The sequence below is a fragment of the Cololabis saira genome, chromosome 11, assembly GCF_033807715.1.
Source record: "Cololabis saira isolate AMF1-May2022 chromosome 11, fColSai1.1, whole genome shotgun sequence".
NCBI lineage: Eukaryota > Metazoa > Chordata > Actinopteri > Beloniformes > Belonidae > Cololabis > Cololabis saira.
Window position 1 is genome coordinate 23,445,850 of NC_084597.1, and position 25,732 is coordinate 23,471,581.

The 25,732-nt window shown below is 40.5% G+C and overlaps 1 protein-coding gene across 5 annotated transcripts; it reads left to right on the plus strand.

Annotated features, from left to right (window-relative positions):
- Window positions 1-3,605: 3,605 nt before the first annotated feature.
- LOC133455170 (drebrin-like protein A) lies at window positions 3,606-25,331 on the plus strand. Of its 5 annotated transcripts, none has more exons than XM_061734077.1 (16): window positions 3,606-3,680; window positions 5,370-5,470; window positions 5,547-5,602; window positions 9,553-9,665; window positions 11,395-11,469; window positions 11,592-11,735; window positions 15,858-15,935; window positions 18,741-18,892; window positions 18,962-19,016; window positions 21,171-21,236; window positions 21,384-21,495; window positions 21,674-21,880; window positions 24,033-24,101; window positions 24,449-24,546; window positions 24,733-24,802; window positions 25,083-25,331. In XM_061734077.1, the coding sequence occupies exons 1-16, from the start codon at window positions 3,618-3,620 to the stop codon at window positions 25,217-25,219; spliced, it is 1,596 nt and encodes a 531-aa protein (XP_061590061.1). In that variant the 5' UTR covers window positions 3,606-3,617; the 3' UTR covers window positions 25,220-25,331. The 5 variants fall into 5 exon arrangements, with proteins under 5 accessions (XP_061590061.1, XP_061590063.1, XP_061590062.1 ...); XM_061734079.1 differs by having other exon boundaries at window positions 24,452-24,546; XM_061734078.1 differs by having other exon boundaries at window positions 24,036-24,101.
- The last annotated feature ends 401 nt before the right edge of the window (window positions 25,332-25,732 follow it).

Below are 25,732 nucleotides of genomic sequence, written 5' to 3' on the forward strand. Positions count from 1 at the left end.
GCTAACCTGCTCCGGAGCAGGTTATGTTCGAGATACAGATCGCCGGGTATAAAAGCACCGCCCACTGACCAATCACCTCTCTTGGAAAATGGCATGCCCTTTCGAAGAGAATCCAGTGGAGCTCGGTGCGCGGATCGTGAGAGGATCCCTCCGATCTTCTTCTTGTCATTTCTTTTTCTGTTTGCTGCAAGTAATGTCAATGCTATTTCATTGTGCTTTTGTATACTGTTATCATCCTAAAACAGAGAGTGATAGAAACACTAAAGCCTTGTACTTGTTGTACTTCTAAGATATGAAAGTGAGCCTACTTACCGCTTTGAATTATGTTTTTATATTTATTTTTTATTTGCTCCCATGTGCGTTTCACTCCGCTGGGGTTGCAGCTGAAGGAATGAGGCTACAATTGTCAGACACGCCATACGAATACATCTAAGCAACACATGCATTTAACAGAATAGACAACTGTAATTATAGTCAGATCTACTTATGCCCTAATGATGGGGCAGTGATGTTTATATCCCTATGAACTTACGCATTTATACAGTCAGCGATCTTTTGCCAGCTGTCTTTCCTGCATTTTGCAGCTGCAACTGTGTTGCTTTTTGCCTGTATTCTATGCCTATACTCATCATATTTCCGTAAAATTATTGTTTGCTCTTCGCTACTGAAATAAGCGGCTCTGACAGCGGACTTCTCCGTGCTTGCGATTGGTCATGCGCTGAAAACACCGCCCCTTTTATGTGCACGCGCTCATATCCAGATTGGAGAAACCTGGGTTGATATACCGAGTTGATAACCACCGTCGTGTGACCGCTTAGCGTGATTGCAATTGTCCGGGTTAGTGAATCTGGATAAGGAAAAGATATCCTGGGTATGTTGAACTTGCTTCGTAGTACAGGCCCCTGGTCCTGAACCATCAGTCAGGTCTAGTTCCATAGACCAGAACAGACCTGGTTTGAGGTTCTGCAGTTCCGGACAACGTCCTTTTAATCTGAGGGGGGATTCCAGGGAAATGGTAGTTACAGTTGAGTAGGTAACACGTGCCAGTGAAGATAACTACGAGGAGTGGAAACAGCAAGGCCCATCCACGAGACACACCTCATCACCTCGTCCTCTCCATGGCATCCATCTCCTTTAAATCATATTAAGTCCACAGAGCCATAATACCAAACATTACTTCATGATGAACTTATGTCAGCCTGTTTAGACAAACTTTACAATATCATGGCAGCTTTACATGTCATTTCTTTATCACTACAAAAGTTGGTTACAGCGGAAAACTCAAAGGCATACACTTCTTTACCCTGTTGCAGATCACAAAAAAGTTATTATCAAGAGAGGATATTATATTTGGGATCACCCTCGAAGACAAAATAAGTGACTTTGTACTCAATAACAAGTTCTTTATTCATATATGAAAATGGGGAAAGAGAAAACCCAACTTTTCAGCCTTTAAAAGATACCTGATAAACAACCATCTCAGTGTCTGACTGATTATAAACAAACATGGTAAACAACTCCTTAATGCCTACAGATCTTAAGTAATTTGAAGATGACTAATGCCCCTGCTTCTCACCATTTCTTTCATATTTTATTATTATAATTGTATTTATTTATTTATCTTAAGTTGTTGTTTTGATCATGTCATTGCTTTACACCTTATCTATTATATTTACTGTTGCACTCTTAAAGTGATGTAGAATGTGCTGTGTGCCTTATAAATCTACATGCTATTTTATGTTTTTATGTACCTCAAGGATTTGTACAATATCCAAATGTTCAATAAAAGAGGGAAAAAAACAACTTTTCCAGCCGCATGTCGGTCTCGAAACTCCATACAAACTCCAACTCCAACTAACCCACTGGATTGGTTGTCAGTTTCTTAAAACCCAATCACAGAACAGAAATAAGAATACCGACATTATACCAATGCAGGTTAGTTTAAACAACTTACATTTCACAATAAAACGTGTTTTACTCTTGAACAAATGTTTTTCTTTGACCTTTTTTAACATTGTATTATGAATTCCTCTTATGTATCCAAATCGTCATCAGTATGACTAAACATGTTCAAATTTGTACATATTTATCCATTTTAAACAGCACATATTTTAAACTATTTTATATTATGAACTTTTAACTTGTCTTTTCCTTTATCATTGTACAAATGCAGTTTTACTGATTGTATGTACTGGACTCATTCTCATCAGGTCTACATGAGGAAAGGAAAGAGAAGAAGGGGGGGTGATGGCCACCGCTCAGTGGATCATGTTGCTCTATAGCAGCATCTACAACCAAGCTATGTTTGAGACGAACTATTCTAGTCTTGTTCTATCACTGCAGCTATGACTCTAACACTAAAGTTAACACTAACTATAGGCTTTGATAAACAGAAACATTTTAAAGGGGACCTATTATGGCATGTAATACCTATTTTAAACAGGCCTTTTGCTAAATAAATGAGAAATTCAGCCTCTGAGCCATGTCTTTATCATCCCAGTCTCTAACTGCATTATCTATGTGGTATTCTGAGTGGGCGGGGAGGCTATGATAATTTGATTTGATTTGATCTTTATTCATCTTGAACAAAACAGTTTAAAACACATACATAAACAATAATAATAAAGCACAACCAGTTTTGTTCAAGAAGGGACAGGAAGAAGCAAATGCTTATCTAGTCCGGCCCCTTCTTGCAATATAAGAGTATCCGATATATAAAAGAATAATAGTAGCAATAATAATAATAATAATAATAATAATAATAATAATACATATATACAGTGTATACCCTTCTTCTTGACATATAAAAGTATGTCAATATAAAAGTAATTAAAAGACATGTGAATCATTAATAAAAGTAGCTAAAACGAAAGGCATCAAGCACAGTAGAGAAGGAAAAAAAGTCAATGAAAAAAAAAAAAAACAATCACCATAATAAAAGTAGCTAAAAAAGAAAGAAAAGCATCATGCACAGAAGAAAAAAAGACAATGAAAAAATAATAAAATAAAAAATCATGGTCATTATAACATCAATTGTTGGTAGTTCAGTATGAGAATCTGCTTATAGCAGCGTTTGAATAGCCTGATGATCTTGCAGACCTTCACACTTTCATCAAGATTGTTCCAGAGTGTTATACCATATACTGAAATGCACATCTTTTTCAATGTAATGAGGCTCTGTGCTGATTGGCTGCCTGAATGACGCGATACACCGCTACGAAAAAATGTCGGAAGCTCCGGCCGGCGGAGTTAGTTGTGGGCGTGGTTTCACGCATCGGAGGCAGGCCCCCAGTCTCGCGCTCAGCAGGCACGCCGATTTTTTCCAGTGGCCAGCCGCGGTACTGCAACAAAAAATCCCATGGGGCCCAGAAAGCTTTTTTCCCATAGACCGCAATAGTAAAAGAGAAGCCTCTAAAACTGTTCACAGGACACCTCCAGCTGTAATCACCGGCAATTACTAATCTTTGTATTCTATATTTTTAAGTCATGGACTTTATATCCGTCAAAAATGTTTTATAACGGTCAGAAAAGTCAAAGAAAAGTCTCTTTCTGGGCGTGACGTCACGGCTTTGTCCGTGCACTCGCAAAGCGCGGTCGTGTGTGTCTCGGGAACGAGCATGGCTGAATCTAAGCCGTTCGGCGGAATAATCACTCAGAAAAGTGGAAAACACGGCTCAAAGGTGTGTTTTTGTGGTCTCTTTTTTTTTTTTTCCATGACAAAAGACATTGGGTTTATAATAAAACCTCAGTAAACGAGGGGGAGCTGCTCTGATCAGTGTTGAGCAGCAGCTGAGCAGGAGACCCTCTGTCATTCATTGAGCTGGAGCTGCGCGCTATGGCACAGAGCTCAGGTGGGACGCTCAGGTCACACTCGGTCTAAACGCCCTGACCAGGGGGATCACAGACGGAAATGTTTAATAGCAAGAATAATAATGGTTTGTCATTCTTGTACTTAAACATTTCCGTTGTAGCCAACGGTGTATGGTTTGTGAAAATAAGATATCAGGCAGGAATAACACTTAATGTGAGCCCAGAAGCTGTAAAAGAATCAGAGAAAATGCAAAGTTAATTACGCCTAACATTCGGACTGCACGATCATTAATAGACAAAAAGATTTACCCAAAGGTATATAGATAAATAGCATATGACAGCTTGTGTTATTGTGGGGAATCCCATGTGTTTTTTTGTTTGTTTGTTTTTATAAAGATGACTCGTTTTATCCTTACTCAAAAAAATTAAACTCCACAAATTAACCACATTTAAACATAATATTTGACATATTTAAACATAATACTTGACAAAACTTGTAATACAAAAAATATTTGTCTTAATGTAAGTAATACACTTGGGAAGTTTCATGGTGATACCTGCTATTTACATTTTTACCCTATTTTAGCCTATTAACCTGGGGTGTCTCATCTTAAATAAAAATGACTCGTTTTATCTTTAATTAAAAAAAACACACAAATGAACCATGTATAGTCTATAACCATGAGTTTGAGAACAGCATCGGTTGATTTGCCCTATAAATCCCTAATTTCATTGTGTACATCTATCATTACCGGTCTGAAGGACTCATGAGCGCGCAGCGCTTGTCCAGAGCGCGCAGCGCTCGTTCTCATTGCCCCGGGGCATGATGGGAGGCCCCAGAGCATCATGGGAGGTGACTCAACTGCGCATGCTCTATGGGCCCGTGTACCAGGAAGTAAACCAGGAAGTCAGAAATTTTTTCGGCGGATGCGCTGGGTGAGCAAACTCCATTGAAATGAATGGGCGGCCATTTTCGATCCGGTATCCAGTTATATAATACATCCATGATCGGAGGCCAACCGATGTAAATCGCTCCCGTCGTTACGTAACAACAGGAGCAGAATCTTATTGGCTCGTAGATCCACATCACACTGGACGGCTCATCCGGGCGGCTGTACAGACACTGCAGAATTTGGTTTCTTTCCTCCTTCTCTGAGTTGGCAGGCTGAGGGGAGACCACTTTATATATGTTAAAGCAAGAGAAAACCGGTTTTCCACAATAGGTCCCTTTTAAGTTTAGTTTTAAAGGTGGAGGTGGTATCAGCCTCCTTAACCCAGATTGGAAGTTGGTCCCATGGTAATGGTTCCTGATAGCAGAAGACCCTCCCTCCCCATCAAGAAGACTCAACACAATTAGTGTTTTCTCATCCGTTTTTCTCCTGCTGATGAATGAAGGAGTGGAAGTCAGGGGGAGGAACGTCTGCAAGAATGCTGATCATCAGGTTTGGATCTTCTGACCCAACTGGTTAAACGGTCCGGCCTCAGTACTGTGTGCAGTCACACTGCACTGCTTTTGTCATAAACCGTATTCCTTCCTTCATTCTTCCTCCTGAAGCTAGAGCGTTCCCTGGAAGGAGATGGCTGCCAACCTGAGTAAGAACGGTCCTGTTTTGATGGATGCCTACAAGGATGTGGTGGATCCCAAGTCAGGTGTAAACTGGTGAGCCGTCAGTTTTTGTCCAGAGCACATACATATTGAAGTTTGGCTTAGGTTTGATGAGTGAGGTGTGTTTCAGGGCCCTGTTTACCTATGAAGGCAACACCAATGACATCCGACTGGCAGAGAAAGGAGGTGAGACATACGATTGACCATCTGAATTCTGCGCATGAAACATCCAATTATTATGTGTTACTCAGGAAACCATTAACCCCGTACTAACCAGTCCTGTTTCTGAGAAACCGGTTCTAAAATGACATATTTTAATCTGAAATGAGTTTATCTCAGCAAATGTGAGGTGTCTGTGAACAAATCTGGTGTTTAAATAAAGAATAAATATTACCAGTTCAGAGTAAACGAAGATGAACCGCAGGAATCTGACTGAATATTCAACTTTTAGAGCCCATATCTGTCTGGATTCATGTATTTAAAACCTAAACTCTAGAAGTCCATCCTAGAACCTCTCCCCATCCAGGATCAGGACTGATGATCCTGTTGAGGACCAGAGAGTTTTTAGAGGTTTCTGAAGACCAAGGTTCAGATGGACTTCAGGTACATTTAGTCACATCTGTGTCATTGAGCTTTTTCAGGAACTAAACTAAAAACTGCTTTTAGCTGATAGAAATGTCACTAAATGTTTGACTTCCTTTTATCTAGAACAGTTCTGGGTCTGTTTGTGTCAGTAGGTTTTCAGTAGGTTCTAGCGCCTCCATGTGGAGCAGCTGCTGAACTGTGAGTGTTTGAACATATATCAGGAAGGACCATGGACCTGGATGATTGACAGCTCTATGGAAGCTACACAGCTGATAAAATCAATAAGTTCATAAATTAACATCAAATCTAATCAGAATCAGTGGTGGACAGTAACGGAGTAAATTTACTTGAGTACTGTACTTAAGTACATATCCAGAGGATTTGTTCTTTACTTGAGTATTAGATTTCTTTGGTACTTATTACTCTTACTTGAATACATTTCCAAGACAAATATTTTTACTTTTACTCGAGTAAATTTCTAGGAAGGCTGAAAAGTACTCGTTACTTTCAGGTCTGCTCTTTTTTCTTCTTCCCTAAAATCCTATTGGACACAAGCTGTTTTTGTCAAAGGAGGAGACCTATCACAGTGCACGCTCTCCACTGGGATGTACGTAAAGCGGAAATACGTCAAGCCTCCTCAAAACGATACCGCCAAAGTAGCCTGCGTTTGTCAGGTTCATTTGGTTTCAGTTCATGATTGTTAATAAACTCTGCATCATCTGCTGTCCTCTTATGATCCCATTCATTTGATTTGTTTTTGGTGTTTCTGCAGGTTCTATATAACATTGTGGTTCTAAAAGCAGCACATCAGTGCAGCTGGTTTCAAAGAGTTAATTCTCAGAAACAAGAGTTAAAAGATCCTTAAATTAATTTAGAAAAAATATAGTAATTTACTGATGTGGAAAAGAAATTGACTCTTACTCTTACTTTTACTTAAAGTAAATTTAAAAGCATTTACTTTTGGATACTTAAGTATCTTTAAAAGCAAGTACTTTTCTACTCTTACTCGAGTAATATTTTGACTGAGCTACTTTTACTTGTAACAGAGTAAATTTTGACCAGTAGTATTTGTACTCTTACTCAAGTACTGGGGTCGAGTACTCTGTCCACCTCTGATCAGAATGAAGAAAAGGTTTTATGATTCCTAGAGAAAATCCAGGTCCAAGCCCTGAGGACCTGCTGTCCTGCATGTTCCAGATGTTTTATTGACAGACGAACAGTTCGCCATCAGCCGTCATCGAGGTCTGCACAGGTCTGTTTATGACCCGTTAGGGTTAGGGTTAGGGATCTAGGTGTGGTAGAACAGGAGACATCTAAACATTCAGGGTGTGATGGGTCCCATGGACCAGGACTGGGAAACACTGCTCCAGGAGGTTTCCAGAAGTCCTGTTTCTGTGCACTCATACTGCTAACAAAAGCTGTGTCAGGGATCAGAACTGATCCTGGTTTGTATCAGATGTGTCTGAGGAACCTGAACTCTGAAGATCAGACCAGTTCATGTGGCAGTCTCGTCTTTTTACCATGTGGTCTCTTACCCGCTTGCTGTTGCAATATGTTCAGTTTAGGTGGAAATGGTCTGAAACTGAAGCTGAGTTTTTTTTTTTATACATTTGTTTGATCTCCAGTGCTGGTACCAGTACCAGTACCAGGGAGACTGTCAGCTTCAGCATAAGTAAAGGAATAACAGCATGGACTATAAACAAAGAGTTTCAGAGGCTTCTGTCTGATTTGGTGTGAACGTTGGCCTTTTGGAGACGTATGCAGATGCAGGGATGTTCGTAAGTGGGATCTTCTCATCCACATGAATGAATGAATGAAAAAAATGTATTGGTCACTACCAAGCATGTACACTTATGTCACGACCAAAGGGCCAGGGCTGAAGCCTCGGCTTGTGAATGCCCCCCCTTCTTACATTTCAAAATGTCTTTTGTCCGACATGTTTGATACATTTTCCTTGTATGAAATACAACAAATGAATAATTATAGCTAACAACAACAAAAAAGATATACACATTTACAGTACATGCATACTTATCTACTTATGACGTACCTACACATATATCCATACATGTATATACATATATACAAGCACATTACATATCCACATACTAGGGATGGGCGGTATGGACTAAAAAATGTATCACGATAATTTCTGGCATTTATCCCGATAACGATAAAAATGACGATAAAAAAAACAAAAACAATTCAACTCCACCTTTTTAACTATAAATCTGTCACCACATTCAGTCTTTGGAGCCCCCAAATCACTGCTCTAAAAGAATACTGAATGCTACAAAACGTCATCAATGGGAATTTATCTTTCTTTCTTTCTTTCTTTCTTTCTTTCTTTCTTTCTTTCTTTCTTTCTTTCTTTCTTTCTTTCTTTCTTTCTTTCTTTCTGGCTCATTTCTTTCTTTCATTCTTTTATTCTTTCTTTCTTTCTTTCTTTCTTTCTTTCTTTCTTTCTGACTTATTTCTTTCTTTCTTTCTTTCTGACTCCTTTCTTTCTTTCATTCTTTCTTTCATTCTTTCTTTCTTTCTTTCTGGCTCATTTCTTTCTTTCTTTCTTTCTGACTTATTTCTTTCTTTCTTTCTTTCTGACTTATTTCTTTCTTTCTTTCTTTCTGGCTCATTTCTTTCTTTCTTTCTTTCTGACTCCTTTCTTTCATTCTTTCATTCTTTTATTCTTTCTTTCTTTCTTTCTTTGTTTCAGGCTCATATCTTCATATCTTCATATCTTCCTTCCTTCCTTCCTTCCTTCCTTCCTTCCTTCCTTCCTTCCTTCCTTCCTTCCTTCCTTCCTTCCTTCCTTCCTTCCTCCCTCCCTCCCTCCCTTCCTTCCTTCCTTCCTTCCTTCCTTCCTTCCTTCCTTCCTTCCTTCCTTCCATAAATCAGTCCTTACACAAAAACATCATCAACAGGAATTTATCGTTTTTACCGCGAGATGACAAATTCTTACCGTGGGGAATTCTTTTGACGGTATATCGTGAACGGTAAAATATCGCCCATTCCTACCACATACATATGTACACTACACATGCTTACACTTACATACATGCATGTATCTGCACACACATATGTTTAAAAAAAAGGATTATTTAAATGTTTATCAAAATAATACTCAATGTATCCATCCTTTTGTTTCCTTTCTTTATGACATAATTCCATTACCTGGGAACAAGTCTGTACTTATCCATCATCATGTCTTTATACCTTTTTTTAAAATTCAACACATTTTTTGCTATATTTCAATTCTTCCGGTAATGCATTCCATAACCTCACTCCACAGACAGAAATGCACCTACTTTTCGCAACTGTATTCCAGATCGGTTGTTTCCAGTTGAATTGGTCTCTGAGGGCATATGGTTTGTATGTTGGGAGGAAGTAGATTTGTTCTGGCTTTAAACATAAGCAAAACATAAAAAACTTTGGTCATAATCCTGCCGGTGGAAGAACCTCCTGAAGTGTAGATAAGCTCCAGATCACTGAAGAGCCTGAAGGTCAGATTTCTTTGGCGGTCAGACGTCTTTCATCTGTGTGTTTGTGTTAAGATGGAGGTTTAGAGGAGATGGTGGAGGAGCTGAACAGCGGGAAGGTGATGTACGCCTTCTGTCGAGTCCAGGACACCAACTCTGGCATGCCTAAATACGTCCTCATTAACTGGGTGAGACACACTCACGCACCCAGTTTCCTTCTTCAGAGGATACAATGTTATTTCCTTGAGATTTTACCTCAAGTGGAATTCTTTTAAAGGCTTGTTTTAACCTGGAGGACTCGTCAATCGAAGCCTTTCTTGAACCAGAAAGCACACATTGAGATTTAAAATCTTTTACAAGAGCTTCCTGGTCAAGAGGGACCAGCTGAAACATCAGTCCTCCTGCGTTACTGCACTTTCTCATCTGCACTAAGGTCACTATTGACCAGGATCCTGCCGGTTGGTGAAGAATCTAACATTTACCGTATTTTCTGGACTATAAGCCGCATCCGCTCTATTAAAAAAAAAAAAGATATGCAAGCCGCAGATATTTATGTTGTTAGATTAGATATTTACTACATGTACAGAACGATTTTGAACTGTAAATGAGGTACATGTTTGTACCTAAATAGATCCTTTCCTAACAGTGTCTTTTAACACGGCAGCAACTTTGCTGATTAAAACGGGACAAAACAAAGAGAAAATAACCGCTATTTATTTATCAATGTATCTGTTTGAAATCTGCTTCTACCTTCTTCTATCTGCTAAAGAACAAGTAGCATATTATTCTTTGCATTTATTTTTTCTTAGTTTTGTCTTAGCGGTGGAAGAAAAATCCACAGAATAGCTGCACCTTTGTATAAGCCGCATGGTTGAAAACCTATGAAAAAAGTAGCGGCTTATAGTCCAGAAAATACGGTAGCTAAAACCAACGAGGAAAATCTGGTTTTTGGAGTTTATTTTATTTATTTTATTGAACCTTTATTTAACCAGGCAAGCAAATTAAGAACAAATTTCTTATTTCTTATTTACAAGTGGAGTTGAATTAACTGTGGTGGTAAACAAACCTGCAGTTCCTCTACCGATCCACTGACCTCCAGGTTAAAATGTTCAACTTTGCAACAGAAATAAACATTTTTACGTTTTGGTACAAAAACAGTTTTGGTCTCCAAGGTTACATTTCAAATCCATGACAACTGTTTGGGGTAATATTTATAAAAACCTCATCAGGGAAAATGTATGTATAATGAGGGACATAATATTTGGATGGACAGCTGACTACCGGTAATGACTAGCTGCCATCAGTTTCACTACTTGCTGCTATATTGACTTGTGAGCTGTAATGAAATACCTAACACAACATATTTAATATTTGATTTTATTTATTAACGATCCAGCAGCACCTCAACTCCAAGGCTGCTGTTAATTATCCAATCCTGCTGGTGCCTGACCAGAGCTCCGCTAGTCCTGGTTTCAGCTCCCTACATTATTTATTTCAAATGTTGTTTCAGTATAAATGGATACTTGTCACAAGTTTGTCACTGCTCAGTATGATCCTGCTGGGTATGTGACGATAAACCTCCGAAATCTTGGATCGAACATGCTGTCAGAAGTAACTGTTGTTGTGCGCGTGTGTGTGTGTGTGTGTGTGTGTCTGCGTGTGTGTGTGTGTGTGTGTGTGTGTGTGTCTGTGTGTCTGTGTGTGCATGTGTGTGTGTCTGTGTGTGTGTGTGTGTGTGTGTGTGTGTGTGTGCTTGTGTCTGTGTGTGCATGTGTGTGTGTGCATGTGTGTGTGTGTGTGTGTGTGTGTGTGTGTGTGTGTGTGTGTGTGTGTGTGTGTGTGTGTGTGTGTGTGTGTGTGTGTGTGTGTGCTTGTGTCTGTGTGTGCATGTGTGTGTGTGCATGTGTGTGTGTGCAGACAGGTGAAGGTGTGAGGGACTCTCGGAAAGGAATCTGTGCCAACCACGTAAGCTCCATGGCAGGGTTCCTGAAGGTCAGTCCGGTTTCATGTGTTATGTCCAGCCATGCAGGGACTTCTTCATGAACCTTCCACACTGAGCCCGACGTGTGTGTGTGTGTGTGTGTGTGTGTGTGTGTGTGTGTGTGTGATCACAGGGAGCTCACGTGACCATAAACGCACGGGGTGAGGATGACGTGGAGCCAGAGACCATCTTGGCCGAAGTGGCCAAAGCGTCTGGAGGAAACTTTCAGTTCCAGAAACAAACACAGCAGTACATAGAACCACCCCGAGGACCTGTGGTGAGAAGATACCAGAACCAGAGAAAAACCACATACGACATAAAAAACAACCAAAACTAAATGCTTTGATTCAGAGGAAAGAGGCTCAGGCATAAGTAAATGTTCAGTTTAGTTTTATTTATATACCCTCTATTAATATACAGTATATGTTGTCTCCATGATCTTTACAGAGACCAGAACATGACCCACGATTAATTATTACATAGACAACAGCAGGTAGAAACTCGCCTTTAAGAGGCAAGAAACCTGGACCAGAACCTGGATCATAAGGGGTGACCCTCCTGCTGAAGACCAGCGAGGTAGAGCAGGAAAACAGAGATAGGAAAGAGAGGATGAAGAACAGAAAGAGGAAACACAGATACTGTATATTGTCAAAGATACAAAAGAGCAGATATATTAGTATTAATGATCCATTCGAACTAAGGGCCAATTTACTAAGATCCTAAATAAAGAGTACTAAATTGCGTGTGCACTGAAAAAGTTTGCGCGTGCTGTTTGCGTGTGGTTTGCGGGTGATCAACTAAGATTGCGTGCGCAATTGATAACAGGTGCAAACAGCAGTATTTAAATGAGGTGTTGCGTGTCTTAAGGTTTGCAAGCGCAACTCTGCGCCATGGAGTCTGGATGGAAAGCACAGTCACAAGTCACAAGCGCAAAATGAAATTTGACGAGTTGGAGTTAGAGATATTAGTGGAAGAGGCAAATAAACACATTCATGAACTACAGCAAAGAAATTTAAACATTACCAAAAGAAACGCAATATCGGAGAAAACCTGCGATAGAATAAATGCAGTTGGTAACACAAAAAACGGAAAAACGTCTGGTTTTTCATATTTCAATTTTAGGCACAGATCAAAAATACGAAATAGAAAAACGGGCCACAGGACTGAATTTGATTTTAATATTGAATTGGTCGGGTTTGCGTGACTCCGCGGTGCTCGGCATGATCTGAGGAGAAAAAGACATCAGACACAGAGCTGGAGAGCGCTTTGATTCAATCTATTTATGAGTTAAGTTTTTATTCAGATGTCCACAGTATATTGCAAATATTATATATTATATAGCAAACACTGACAGTAAATGTGTGACAGACGGGACCATCATATGGCCGTCGATTTAACGCAGAACCATAATTCAGGCGAAGCTGCAGTCTCTGCGCTGATCCTGACACAGCGGGTCGGAGCGGATTTGGTCATGATGTTTAACCTGTGTTTTGTGATTAATAAGCACGGGTTTTAATTAAATGTAATTTACGAAGGATGATTTCACGTTCAATAAGATAAGTAATCAATAAAATACAAAGTTTTGGCACAAAGGCTTGGCCTGCTTGTGGGCGAGTGGAGGGGGGCACATTAAGAGAAGGTGGCAAGATATAAGGCGAAGAACTAAAGAAAAAGTGGCCTTTAATAAAACTTGTGCAACCATTTTTAAAATAGCATGCAGCAGAATAAAGACTCTCTCTCTGCGTATTCTTGGATTTTGGATGTCGCCTCCTTGCCACAATAACAGCAGCAGCAGATTAGCACCTTCCTTTCGAACGTATTAAATACAGACGCAATCACAATACGCGCAATTACTTTCAGGCTTGGTAAATCTCATTGCGCGTGGTAAATGGAGCAATTTGCATCTTCCCCTCCCAGTATTTAGGATTTCTGCCGGGTACGCCCCATATTGATTATTCATCAGGGCAAAAGTACTAAATGCGTGTGCAATTTTGCGCATTTCAGAGACGCAGTCGTCTTTGCACGCTGTTAGTAGATCAGCTGGCACTTTGGTTTGCAGGTGCTGTCAAGTTTGCACAGGTTTTTACGCACGCAAACCTTTAGTAAATCGGGCCCTAAGAGTTCTATGTAAATATGACTGATACATGGTTAGTTAGTTAGTGGACTACAGAGACCACTATATAAACAGGTGTAGACAGCAGACACTGATGTAGTCGGAGGGAAAACGCGAAACACGTAATTAATGGTTGAGGAGCTGTATGGTCTGATGTTATTTTGCTACATTGATCCAACGCAAAATCATTAAAAGCCGTGCTTAATTATCACAATACACAGTTTAAACAATATGACCAATTAGGGCTTGGTCACCAAGGTGCATTCTGGGACGCGGCGGCCGTGTTGGCAGCCTCTTGAGTGTAAACAAACAGCAGTGTGGTAGCACCAAGTGAACAGACGGAACGCAAAAAAAGATGTTAAAATGCCGGAAAGGAACTGGAATTTACCGGGATACCTTAAACAAGGAAGCCAGGGACCGGTATATGGAGAAAATAATGATTATTAACGGTTTGGATCCATATGAAATCCCTACTGAAGAGTGGAGCTCCTCGTCGGAGCTCCACTCTTTAGTTACTTAGTTACTTTTTTCTTTTTTGACTGCTATATTATGCGGAAGAGGCTCCGAGGCGTGAGTAATATTTTTGTTTTCTTCGTGAGATTATTTTTTTCCTCTGCAGCTACAAATAGAGTTAATATCTTTTCCTCAACAAACTAGTTTTATCTGAAGATTGGGGTTAATCGCACCGCAGGGAGCTGGCCAGCAACTGCGTTTAGCTGGAGAAGTGGGAATAAAACCCGTGTGAATGATCCGGTCCTGGTCTGTGTGAGTGTTTGTTTGTGGTTTATTGTGGAAGGTTATGTTTGGTCGTCTTACAGCCGCGATCCAACCGAGCCGACGACTCTTTCACTCTGTTATCTCAGATACTTGGCCTCCGTGGTTCTGCCTCCGAGCAGGAAAGCGCTGAAAAGTTAAACCATCTTTTCCCCACGTCTGTTATGTGTGGAGCTGCTGCAGCTACAACACAGCAAGGGGTTACCATGGTTACAGAATAACGGAAAGTAACGATTAGAAGTACCGGTAGGCTAAGAAACAACCAGGGAGCTCGTCTGTACACAGTGCGCAGTGGTCCGAAGAGCAGCTCAGGTAGCATCCAACAGGGCGGCTCCGCCAGGTGATGACGTCAAGACGACCAAGCCCTCTTCGCTACTGCCCGGTGTGTCAGTGGGAGCAATTTTACTGTTAAAGAAGCTCATAAAATCTTCACTACTGAAAGCTGCAGTAATCCACGGCTCAACCGAGTTTGTGACTGTTTGTCAGCCTGGCTACCCTCTGTCAAAGTTGCTGTTCAAGCTTTGCAAAGGGCTTTTTTTATATAGTCTACTGTTAGACTATTTTTCCATGCACGATAAAGGCTGAATTATGGTTCTGCGTCAAATCAACGCCGTGCCTACGCCGTCACCGTGATGCCGTCGTGAACCCTTCGGACTTCTCCGTCACTCCATTTCGCCCCGGTGCAGTACCCCCCGCGACCGCCAGGTCGCAATCTTTTCCTGAATGGTTTATCCGACTTTTCCGGTCACAGTGAATCAAAGAGATAAAAGATATTGTGCAAAAAACCAAAACCAAAAAAAAAATCACACATACACGAAGAAAAGAGCGCTGAAATTCACGACTGCTTCAAACCGGAAACCGGAAATGCGTTTATACCAAACAAACCAATCACAGCTCTCTCCGTCTGCGTTTGGTCTGCGTCGCCTTGACGCGTAGTTACAATTTTTGGGAGGTACGCGTCAGTGACGGCGTCACTGACGGCGTCACTGACGGCGTCACTGACGGCGTCACTGACGGCGTGTGGTACGCGTCGACGCGTACCCTACGGCGTACCCTACGCCGTAGGCACGGCGTCGTTTTGACGCAGAACCATAACTCGGCCTTAAGAGTCTACAGACTTACAAGAGAACCACTTTTTTTTCGATTTTACGCACTTTTTGTTGCAACATGCGGAATAATCGCATTTAGGTTTTGATTTTATTTGAAGACTGGAGTTACAGATCACCGCTATTCGTCCGCCTCAGCGGTAGTCCTGGAGAACCAGCAGAGAAGCGTGTAAGACTACAGCTCTGCATCCTGGCCTGGACCCTGGATTGTCAGATAATAATAATAATATCAGCCAAAGTTTTACAAATAAGAGCTACACGATCCCGGGTGGGATGAATGCCGTCTCCTCTAAGCAGACCGGACTTTCCCCAAAACGTCTTCCAATTGTCAATAAAGGTCACTTTGTTTTCTGATGGTCAACAGAAGAAAGAAATCTGATCCTAAGCTGCTTCTGCTTATCTACAGGGTTCTGTTTACCAGAAAGTCAACGCCGTCCAGGAGATCCAGGAGACCAAGAAGGATGACTTCTGGCTCCAGGCCCAGGTCTGTCCTCGTGTAAAATACCACAAAGTGGACAACATTTTTTAAATCAAGCTCTGATTCAGTGAATGCTTTAATGGGAGGAGCAACGTTATACAAGGATTTTCTGTTTACAATCAGCTGAGAGAAGCAGGGCATTTGTAGCATATTTGAGGCCCTGGGCAAATGATCTGCCCCATTTGCTCTACTTAAGCCATACATTGGTAAACCTTCCCCAAATTTGATGCATGTGTTTGCAGTCCAACTCTGAACACATCTGCAGTAATATTCAGGAAAGGGTGTAGCACTACCTGTTGGAGACAGGAAACATGCTTTGTATTACGTATTGCATTGTCCTAGAGACCTCAGATTTACTGTGTGTGAGTACAGCTGGAAAACATCTAAAACATGCTGGACGGCATGTCTCTGGGTCGGCTGCACGTCTTCGGGTCCTGGAGATGTTCAGCTCCTGGAAAGATGAGAGGTTGCAACCAATCATCTTCTTGTAAGATTCAATGACTGCAGCTTGGATTGTCTCTGGTCGTGATGCAGTAAACCAGACTGTGATGGAGGATGTGAGGATGGATTCTACGATGGCAGTGTAGAAGTTCACCATCATCTTCACCCAGAGATTAAACTCCTTTGGCTGCTGTATGAAGTACATCCTCTGTTGAACTTTCTTGGTGAGGGAGGGTTTTCTCCCACTTTAGCTCCTGGGTGATGGTAGTACCCAAGAAGCAGAAGGACTCAGAGGTCACTGGTACGGTGGCCGACAAGGGCCAAACGCACTGCAACGGCCTAATAAGTCTCAGTTAAGGAAAACTGCTTCAAGTACAGAAACGATTCAAATTCACAAACTCAAAATGAGGTACAAAAAGAGGAACGTGGTGCAAAAGAAAAAACGTGCTGCAAAAAACAAAGACAAATGCAGCATCATCAAACGCGCTGCAAATAGAGAAAAGATGCAAAGCACAAAACGATATAAAACGGAACCACAGTGTTTACATCCATGGTTTTAACATACAGCGGGAACGGTAATGTGTTTTTTATCTGACTATATTTATATACGATGTTTATATCACTGTACATTACGAGACGTTTCTTTATTATATTTTAACGTAACAGTCCATTGAGCTGTTACGCCGAGAGCGCCCCCTGCAGGTTTGGAGCACTTCCGGTTGTAGTGACCGGTTATGAAGCGTTTTTCTTTTGAAGATGGTTTCTTGTTTTATATCGTTTTGTGCTTTGCATCGTTTCTCTATTTGCAGCGCGTTTGATGATGCTGCATTTGTCTTTGTTTTTTGCAGCACGTTTTTTCATTTGCACCACGTTCCTCTTTTTGTACCTCCTTTTTATATGTTTGTGAATTTGAATCGTTTCTGTACTTGAAGCCGTTTTCCTTAACTGAGACGCATTAGGCCGTTGCAGTGCGTTTGGCCCTTGTCGGCCACCGTACACTGGAGTGTCACAGAAGATGATGGGGGAGAGGGGGGCTGGGTCTTTCCTGAAGTCCACTGTCATCTCCACTGTCTTGAGAGCATTGTGGTCCAGATTGTTGATGCTGCACCGTGACACCAGACAGTCTCTCTCACTACAGTATTAGTATTAATAATCCTAATATTCAGTGATGTGCAGCACTTTGTTTCAACTATGGCAGTTTTAAAGTGCTTAAAAATTAAAGATGGTATGGTATGGTACTCCTGCAGGTCAACTCGCCCCCATCAGAAATGAGGCCGATGAAGTTTACATGTCTGCAAACTTTAGGAGTTTGACAGACATGTGTCCAGATGTGCAGCTGTTAGTGTCACGGTCTCAAGCAAACATGGTCCATACTGAGCTTTTTGTAAAACCCACTGGTCTTGGTGAATGATACAATGAAATGTCCAAAGAGCTGGAAAAAGCTCATCACTATTTTACAACCCCATGAGGCCATTTGTGGCCCCCAAGATCGCTGATGCACGTCTGTCTGCAGTTTTGAAAGAGGAGGTTTCGCCTCATCCACAACCCCATCAGCGTCTTCTTGAGTCACTGATCTTCTTTTGAAATATCACAATGTCAAGGAACTTTTCTTTAACCACACAGCAGAGTCCAGTACCGTCCGCACTGCTGAGTCTAGCACAGTCTGGTAGTCCAGTCCGATACAGTCCGGTACTGTCCAGATAGCCTGTTGTCCTAGAGCCCACAAAACTTTAACAAGTCTCTGTTCTTGTTCAGCAGCAGGATCACCACGTTAATGTGGAAACATGTTAGAGAGGAACATCCCGAGGAGTGTAATCCGGGTTCGTAATCTGCGCATTTGTGGAGTCTCACTTTGTTAGAAGCCTCCTAGATCAAACCGGCCGGTAAATCCACTGTAGAGCCAGAGGATGGACATAAGTCAACAGGAGTATAAGCCCTGATGTTCATGAACCCTTTTCTGGAGTAGGAGCCAGCAGAACTGTAGCAGAAAACTAAATTAAAACACAAGACAAAACAGGGTGCGCTACTACAGCGAGGCAGCTTCCTGTGACGCAATCTTAAATCCCCACAACCCTCCGAACGGGATTGGAGTCAATTAAGTCATTCATGAGGGCGGGACAGTTTCAGAGCACACAGCTGACTTGTTTAGCAACAAGGAACAAATTAGATTGGTTGTTGATGGTAAAGTGAGTTTACAACATAAAAGCTCAGAATAATTCAGGGTGAGACTCGAGTAATCCTACAGAGGAAACCAAACCAGAGCAGAACAAACTATTGTCTAACTTTAACCCTTCTATAACCCTAAACACACCAGAACAAACCCAACCAAACATTCACTCTGTGAATTTGAGATGTTGGTGTCTTCCTCAGAGGGAAGAGGAGGTTCGACGACAGCAGCAGACCAGGAAAGCTGAGCAGGAGAGGCTGAAACTGGAGGAGGAGAGGAGAGAGATGGATCAGAGGCATGCAGAGGAGAGGGAGAGGAGGACCAAGGAAAGGAACCAGAAGATTGAACAGGAGAGGTGGGTCCAAGAACAGCAGAACACCAGTCACACCACTAATTGCTCACTAAGAGTTTGTGTCCATGACAGGATTCAGCAGAAGAAAAATGAGGAAGAGGAAAGACAAAGGGAGGAGCAGCGGCAGGTAGGGGGAAGTCTTCTTCTTCGTGTCTGGCCGTCCTCTATATCATGTCCTTCCAATGGGTCTGAAAGTGTGGATCCTCTTTTGTCTGAAAGGACAAGTACAGCTGGTCCAGACTGGTTTCATGTAACCTCTGATTCCAGCTGGTCCTGACATAGCTGACAGGTTCTTGCAAACCCAGAACCTTCCAGATCAACTCAGAATTTTCCAGAGTACCGGTAACCCAGAACCTTCCGATCCCACTCACTGCAAGTCACAGTGGTCTGGTAATAAAAACAAAACACGTTCTCTTTAAAACTTGATTGGATTTGATTTGAAGATTTTATTTCGAATATGCATCATAAAAAAAGAGTACAAAAAGTAAAAAAAAAGAATACAAATATATATATATATGTATATATTTGTATTCTGTTTTTTTTACTTTTTTGTACTCTTTTTTTATATTTATTTATATATATATATATATATATATATATATATATATATGTACAGAACTTGGCAGACCTCACAGATCCACCAACATGCTCGAAACGGAGTAGGATTGAAGTAGCCACTTACCGAGTCCTACCCCTGAATCTTACATACATTCTTACATACAGTATAACAAGAGTTTCAATAAACTTACTTATAAAACAAGCATTCCTACTTTAATAACTGTTCTATACAGTGATGTAATACTCAATTATATGTATATATAAATATAGTCAAAATCAAACAAATCAAGGCAAACAAAAGAAAACAAAACAAACGCCCAGCATTTAGTTGTGCTACTATGTATGTATGTACTAATTGAAGTAATTATAATGCATAGTGTTACATTATCATTACTTATACTTATACTTATACATTACTATAATACTACAATATAATAGAGAACAATAGACAGTAATGGTATAACAGAGTAGAAGAGTAAAAGAGTAGATATGCTATATATACATTGGTTCATATATTTACCTCCAATTATACTACTATACTATTATTATACTATAAATCTATATATCGACATATCTACATATAACTATAAATCAATATAGATTAATATATATAGATAGTCAAGTCAATTTTATTTATAAAGCACATTTCACATTACAAGCATGGAGTCAATGTGCAGCATTTTGAATAAGATGGAGTTTATGTAACACTTGCTTTGTTAGTCCTGCAAAAAGTGCATTGCAATAATCTAATCTACTGGATATAAAGGCATGAACCAGTTTTTCAGAGTCTGATTGTGGAACAGCCTGAGCATGGAGCTAAAACAAAGTCAAAACATATCACAATTTAAAAAAAGATACAAAGAAGCATTCTATTCAAAATACAGATGCGAATAAACATGTAGATATGTACATTTATTTATATATATATATATATATATATATATTTATATATATATATATATATATATATATATATATATATAAAGTATATATATATATATATTTACTAGTATATATATATATATATATTTACTAGAAAAACATAGTATATATATATATATATATATAAATAAATGTACATATCTACATGTTTATTCGCATCTGTATTTTGAATAGAATGCTTCTTTGTATCTTTTTTTAAATTGTGATATGTTTTGACTTTGTTTTAGCTCCATGCTCAGGCTGTTCGACAATTTCACTCCATAGGTCGACATACAGAAGCTCTTCAGTGTTGTGTGATGAATGAATGATCACGCTCTGCTCGGTCTTTATTCACTGGTCAGAAGTCAATGCAGCTAAAGTAGTAGCTAAAGTAGTAGCTAAAGCAGTAGCTAAAGTGATGACAGGTAGTCATCGGCTTTTAATGGCCACAAATCCAAATTATATGTCAATTTGTGGTGTAGTATAATGTACGTGACAAGGTGGATAAAAATTCCACCCGCACAGTTGTCATGGATATGAAATCTGTAAATGTGGAGCCTCTACATAGAAGCATGAATAATTGTTCCACCCTAGAGCTTTTGGTTCTGGTCTGAGCTGGAAGGAATTGAACTCTTGAATTCTGTGCCGTACACGGCTGTAGGTGTTAATCATCATAGCCACCAGTCGCATCCTTTTCTGACCAAAGTCTTTCTTTTTTAACAAAATGGCTCATTAAAGTGTGTGGCTTCACATAAACAAGTTTTATGTAGAATTACACAATTTTTTACTGCGACTGTTATAGAGCACGCAGGAAAACAGCAGCAGGACGACGGGAATCAGCGCCGCTGCATCTGTGCAGAAAGCTAACGTGAGTAGTTTATCTTCCAGGAAATTCTCCTGGCATCATGAAGTCACCATCCACTGCTGCTGCAGTTGTCAAACTTCTGATGACAGGAACTTTAGATCCCGCTTTTGATTTTAAACAAATATAGTCTTGAAACACATTCTGTTACAGGAGGCAAAAGCACTCATTTCTCAGAGGTCCATTAATCCCAGAGACATCTTCAAGCAGAAGGAGAAGAGCTTCGATGGCAGCAGCGGAGCGCCCGCCGCTACATCCAGACCGGGTAAACGAGTCTACCAGCGCAAGTCCATTAAGCAAAGCTACGAGCGTTCAACACCATACAGACAATGTAACAATGATGATGTGTTGTTGCAATACTAATTAGAAAGCAACGACTTCAGCCAAACATTAAATGTAGAGATGGAGTAACAGGTCTGTGTCGGTTCTGTTCTGGTTTTCAGGGAAGCTCCAGAGTCCCTTTCTCTCTCAGATATCATTCAAAGGTCCGGTTCAACCTGAGACTCCACCATCTCCTGATCTGGTCTCTACTCCCTCCTTGACCCCCCTGTCCCCAGTCACGCCTGTCTCACCTGTGCGGCCCAGTTCACCTGCTGCAGCTCAGTCACCTGTACCTGCAGAGACCAGCAGCGCACCTGTTCAACCTGCAGGTGAGATGGCAGGACCAGCCCACTTTCATTCTAGAACAGGGGTCGGCAACCCAAATTGTTGTAAGAGCCATATTGGACCAAAAACACAAAAAACAAATATATCTGGAGCCGCAAAAAATGTATAAGCCTTACAATGAAGGCAACACATGCTGCATGTATCTATATTAGTTATAACTGGGGGAAGATTTTTTTTTTTCATTATGCACTTCGAGAAAAAAATCGAAATTTTGAGAAAAAAGTTGAAATGTCGAGATTAATGTTGAAGTACAATCTCTGGAAAAGAGTCAAAATGTCGAGAAAAAAGTCGAAACGTCAAGAAAAAAGTTGAAATGTTGAGGAAATAGTCAAAATTTCGTGAAAAATTTCAAAATGTCGAGAAAAAAAATCTAAATTTTGAGAAAAAAGTAAAAAAGTCGAGATTAATGTTGAAGTACAATCTCGAGAAAAAAGTTGAAATGTTGAGAAAAAAGTCGAAATGTCAAGAAAAAAGTCGAAATGTTGAGGAAATAGTCAAAATTTCGTGAAAAAAGTCAAAATGTCGAGAAAAAAGTCAAAATTTCGAGAAAAAAGTTGAAATGTTGAAATTAAAAAAGAAAGAAAAAAAGAGAAAAAAAAGGAAAAAGAAGAAGAAAAAAGGAAAACATTAAAAAAGAGAAAAAAAGGAAAAAAAGAGAAAAAAGGAAAAAAAAGAAAAAAGAAAAAAAGAAGGAAAAAAGAAAAAAAGGAAAAAAAAGGTCAAACATTTTTGAAAAAGCTCCAGGGAGCCACTAGGGCGGCGCTAAAGAGCCGCATGCAGCTCTGGAGCCGCAGGTTGCCGACCCCTGTTATAGAAGGTCTACTGGTTCTGGATTCTACGTTGTGTTCAAGGTGGTTCTGGTTGTGTATGAGGTGGTTCCAGTTCTGTTCAGCGTGGTTCTGGATTGTGTTCGGGTGGTTCTGGTTCTGTTTGAAGATGTTCTGGTCCTGTTCAGCTTGATTCTGATTAGGGCTGTAATCTCCCAGTCCACTGGTCGATTTATTAGTCAATATGGCCTGACTGAACTAAAATTCTGATTCTTTAATTTAATTGAATCAGGAAGAAAGTACCAAGTTCTAAAGGGGGTAATTTCAGAGCACACCTCTTTCACAGGTAACGTCTCTCACTGGATACCCCGTCGTTTTTGCTATTTTGGATTAGCCCTACCCACTGACTAGTGACGGATAGATTGGTTTGTGATTTTTTTTAACTTTATCATGTCAAGACATCTGCAGTGTGGCAGAATTTCATAAAAATAGACAATGGAATAAAAGTTAAATGCAAACTTTGTAAGCAACGGTTGGATATCACAGCTCGACATCAAACATGGTGTATCGCCTGAAAATGGTAAGCAAACTTACCCTGTCCGTTTTGACAATATGAACATATCAGAATTGACATATTTCAAAGTTTTAGTCTCATAATTTGTAACTGAGGGTGCACCCGCCCGGAAAAACGGCGGCATCCCCCAGAAAAACTCAGACCACCCTGCTCCCCCAGATACATCCAGACCATGGTGGTTATTCAGCTTCTCACTCCAATCCACTGTGTGCTGTTAATGTAGCGTCGTCGTTGTGTCTCTTTCTCCCTCTCCCTCTCTGCGCGCTGCCTGTTTCTAGCTGTAGATGGAGGGTGTTGTTTTATTAAATATATATTCACATTGAAATTATGGTATTTATTTGAGCCCCACTAAAATATGAGTTAGCCCCATTGTGGTTGAAGCAGAAAAAAATACTCGCTGACACTGTGTGCAGTGCAAAATGATAGAGTCAGTCAATTATTATTAAAACATGACAAAACAATTGTTTTATATAAATAATATTCTATTAATGTGTGTAATTAATTTGGGTGCAAAATATTAGATCAAAAACTATTTAATATATAGCAAATAGGAAAAAAAAAAAAAGAAGAGTTGAATTTTAGTCGACATTGTAGGGCTTCAGTCGACCAAGAATTTCTCTGGTTGATTACAGCCCTAGTTCTGGTTGTGTTTGGGTGGTTCTGGTTCTGTTCTGGTGGTTGTGGTTCTGTTTGTAGATGTTCTCGTTCTGTTCAGGGTGGTTGTGGTCTGTGGTTCGTCAGATGGTTCTGGGGGGATAAAGGCTGCTGTAACATTTGTCTTCTTCATGCTCTCAGAAGCTGGTTACATGGAGGAAGATGATTGGTCTGATGAGTTTGATGATGATGCAGATGAACCAGCTCCAGGTAAGAAAGCAGCAGGAGTCCGAACAAGTACTTTTACTTCAGTACTTTACTTGAATACCGTCTTGATTTCATTATCTTGTGCCCAAGTAGTTTTCAGAGATAATTATCAGACTGTGAACCCTTCACAGTTATTTCTCGGCTGAAATACTGTCACTAGTCACTAGTACCGGTACCAGTGCAAGTTCTAGTAGCAGTACCAGCACTGAACTGAAGGAGTACTTTTACTTGAAGAGGAGGATTTGAACAGTGGTACTGGTCCTGTTTCTGTCCTTTAGTGATGGGTTAACAGATGCTGGTGCTAAATCCACCTCTGACTTTTATGAATCACTGATGTCGACGATCCACAGCAGAACCTCTGGGTCAGGAGGACCTGTACAACGAGCCAGAACCGGTCAGAACCAGCGAGGATGATCTGTATGAAAATATATACCAACTTCCCTTAGAGGTGAGTTTGGACCAAAACAAGGACATGTTCACATCTACAGAGGCAGGATCGTTGACTTTCTTCTTCTGTCCCACCTGATATCAGCTCTTTGTTAACCTGCTCCGTATTCTTTCATCCAGACGATCATTTCACTCTGATGTGTTTCTGCAAACTTAAATGACCTTCGATGATTGTTTTTAATGTCAGAATGAAGACGGTGATGGGCAGGACGGTGGGCGGGGCCTCAGTGCAAGAGCTCTGTATGACTACCAGGCTGGTACGTAGACTTGCCTCACATGACCAACAACAAAGGCTAGGGGTTGAGCAGGTGTTCATCGCGCCTGACCTTCAGATGGTTTTATTTTGTTTTTACACAGAAAAATTTGTTGGATTAAAAATATCTCCGCATGACTGTATGAATTCACACCTTTCAGTTTGTGTTGTAACCTCTGTTTTGACGTTAGTGCTGAGGTTATAACTGTTAGTCAGCTGATTTGGACCACAAAACAGCTTTTATTTTGAAGGCAGCTCACATGTTTTCTGCCTGTCCTCCCCAGCCGATGACACTGAGATCACATTTGACCCTGATGATGTCATCACGCACATCGAGATGCTGGACGAGGGCTGGTGGAGAGGTTTTGGACCTGACGGACACTATGGCATGTTCCCGGCCAACTATGTGGAGTTTATCTAGCTGTTATTCTCGGTTTCAGGTTTTGAAAGACCCAGAGGTTTCTCCTACATCTGCTTATTTGTTCTTTCTTAGTTTTTCTGTGTTGCAGTAATAGTAAAGTCAAAAAATCAAAAATAAATGCTGTCCTTCAAGAGCTGATGTCTTTTTTTTTTTTTTTATAAAAACTAAAAATTGTAATTTATAACTCAGTATTCATGAAATACATGATGATCCATTGGTGATCCAGTCAGTCAGTCTATCAAGGACAAGATGCATGTCTAAATCCATCCCTCTGTCCTGCCAAGGTTGTAAAAAAAACCTGGCTGACAATATCGGTGACCAGTTGTCCTCTGACCATGTGGCATCTTCTCCAACATCTTGCTTTGCGTTATCCAGCATAAGAAAAATCCGGCCGTGTCTATCTCAACATGTTCAGGTCATGACCCGCCTCCATTACTGCAAAGCTCTTCTCGTGGGTCTTCCATTATGAACAGTTAGGCCTCTACAGATGGTCCAGAACAAAGCAACATGTCT

Bases quoted from the DNA above. Each gene is read 5' to 3' on its own strand.
- LOC133455170 (XM_061734077.1), top strand. From the start codon at position 3,618: ATGGCTGAATCTAAGCCGTTCGGCGGAATAATCACTCAGAAAAGTGGA. The intron at 15,936-18,740 runs GTCTGTCCTCGT...TGTCTTCCTCAG, and splicing joins ACTTCTGGCTCCAGGCCCAG to AGGGAAGAGGAGGTTCGACG. The intron at 24,803-25,082 runs GTACGTAGACTT...TGTCCTCCCCAG, and splicing joins TCTGTATGACTACCAGGCTG to CCGATGACACTGAGATCACA.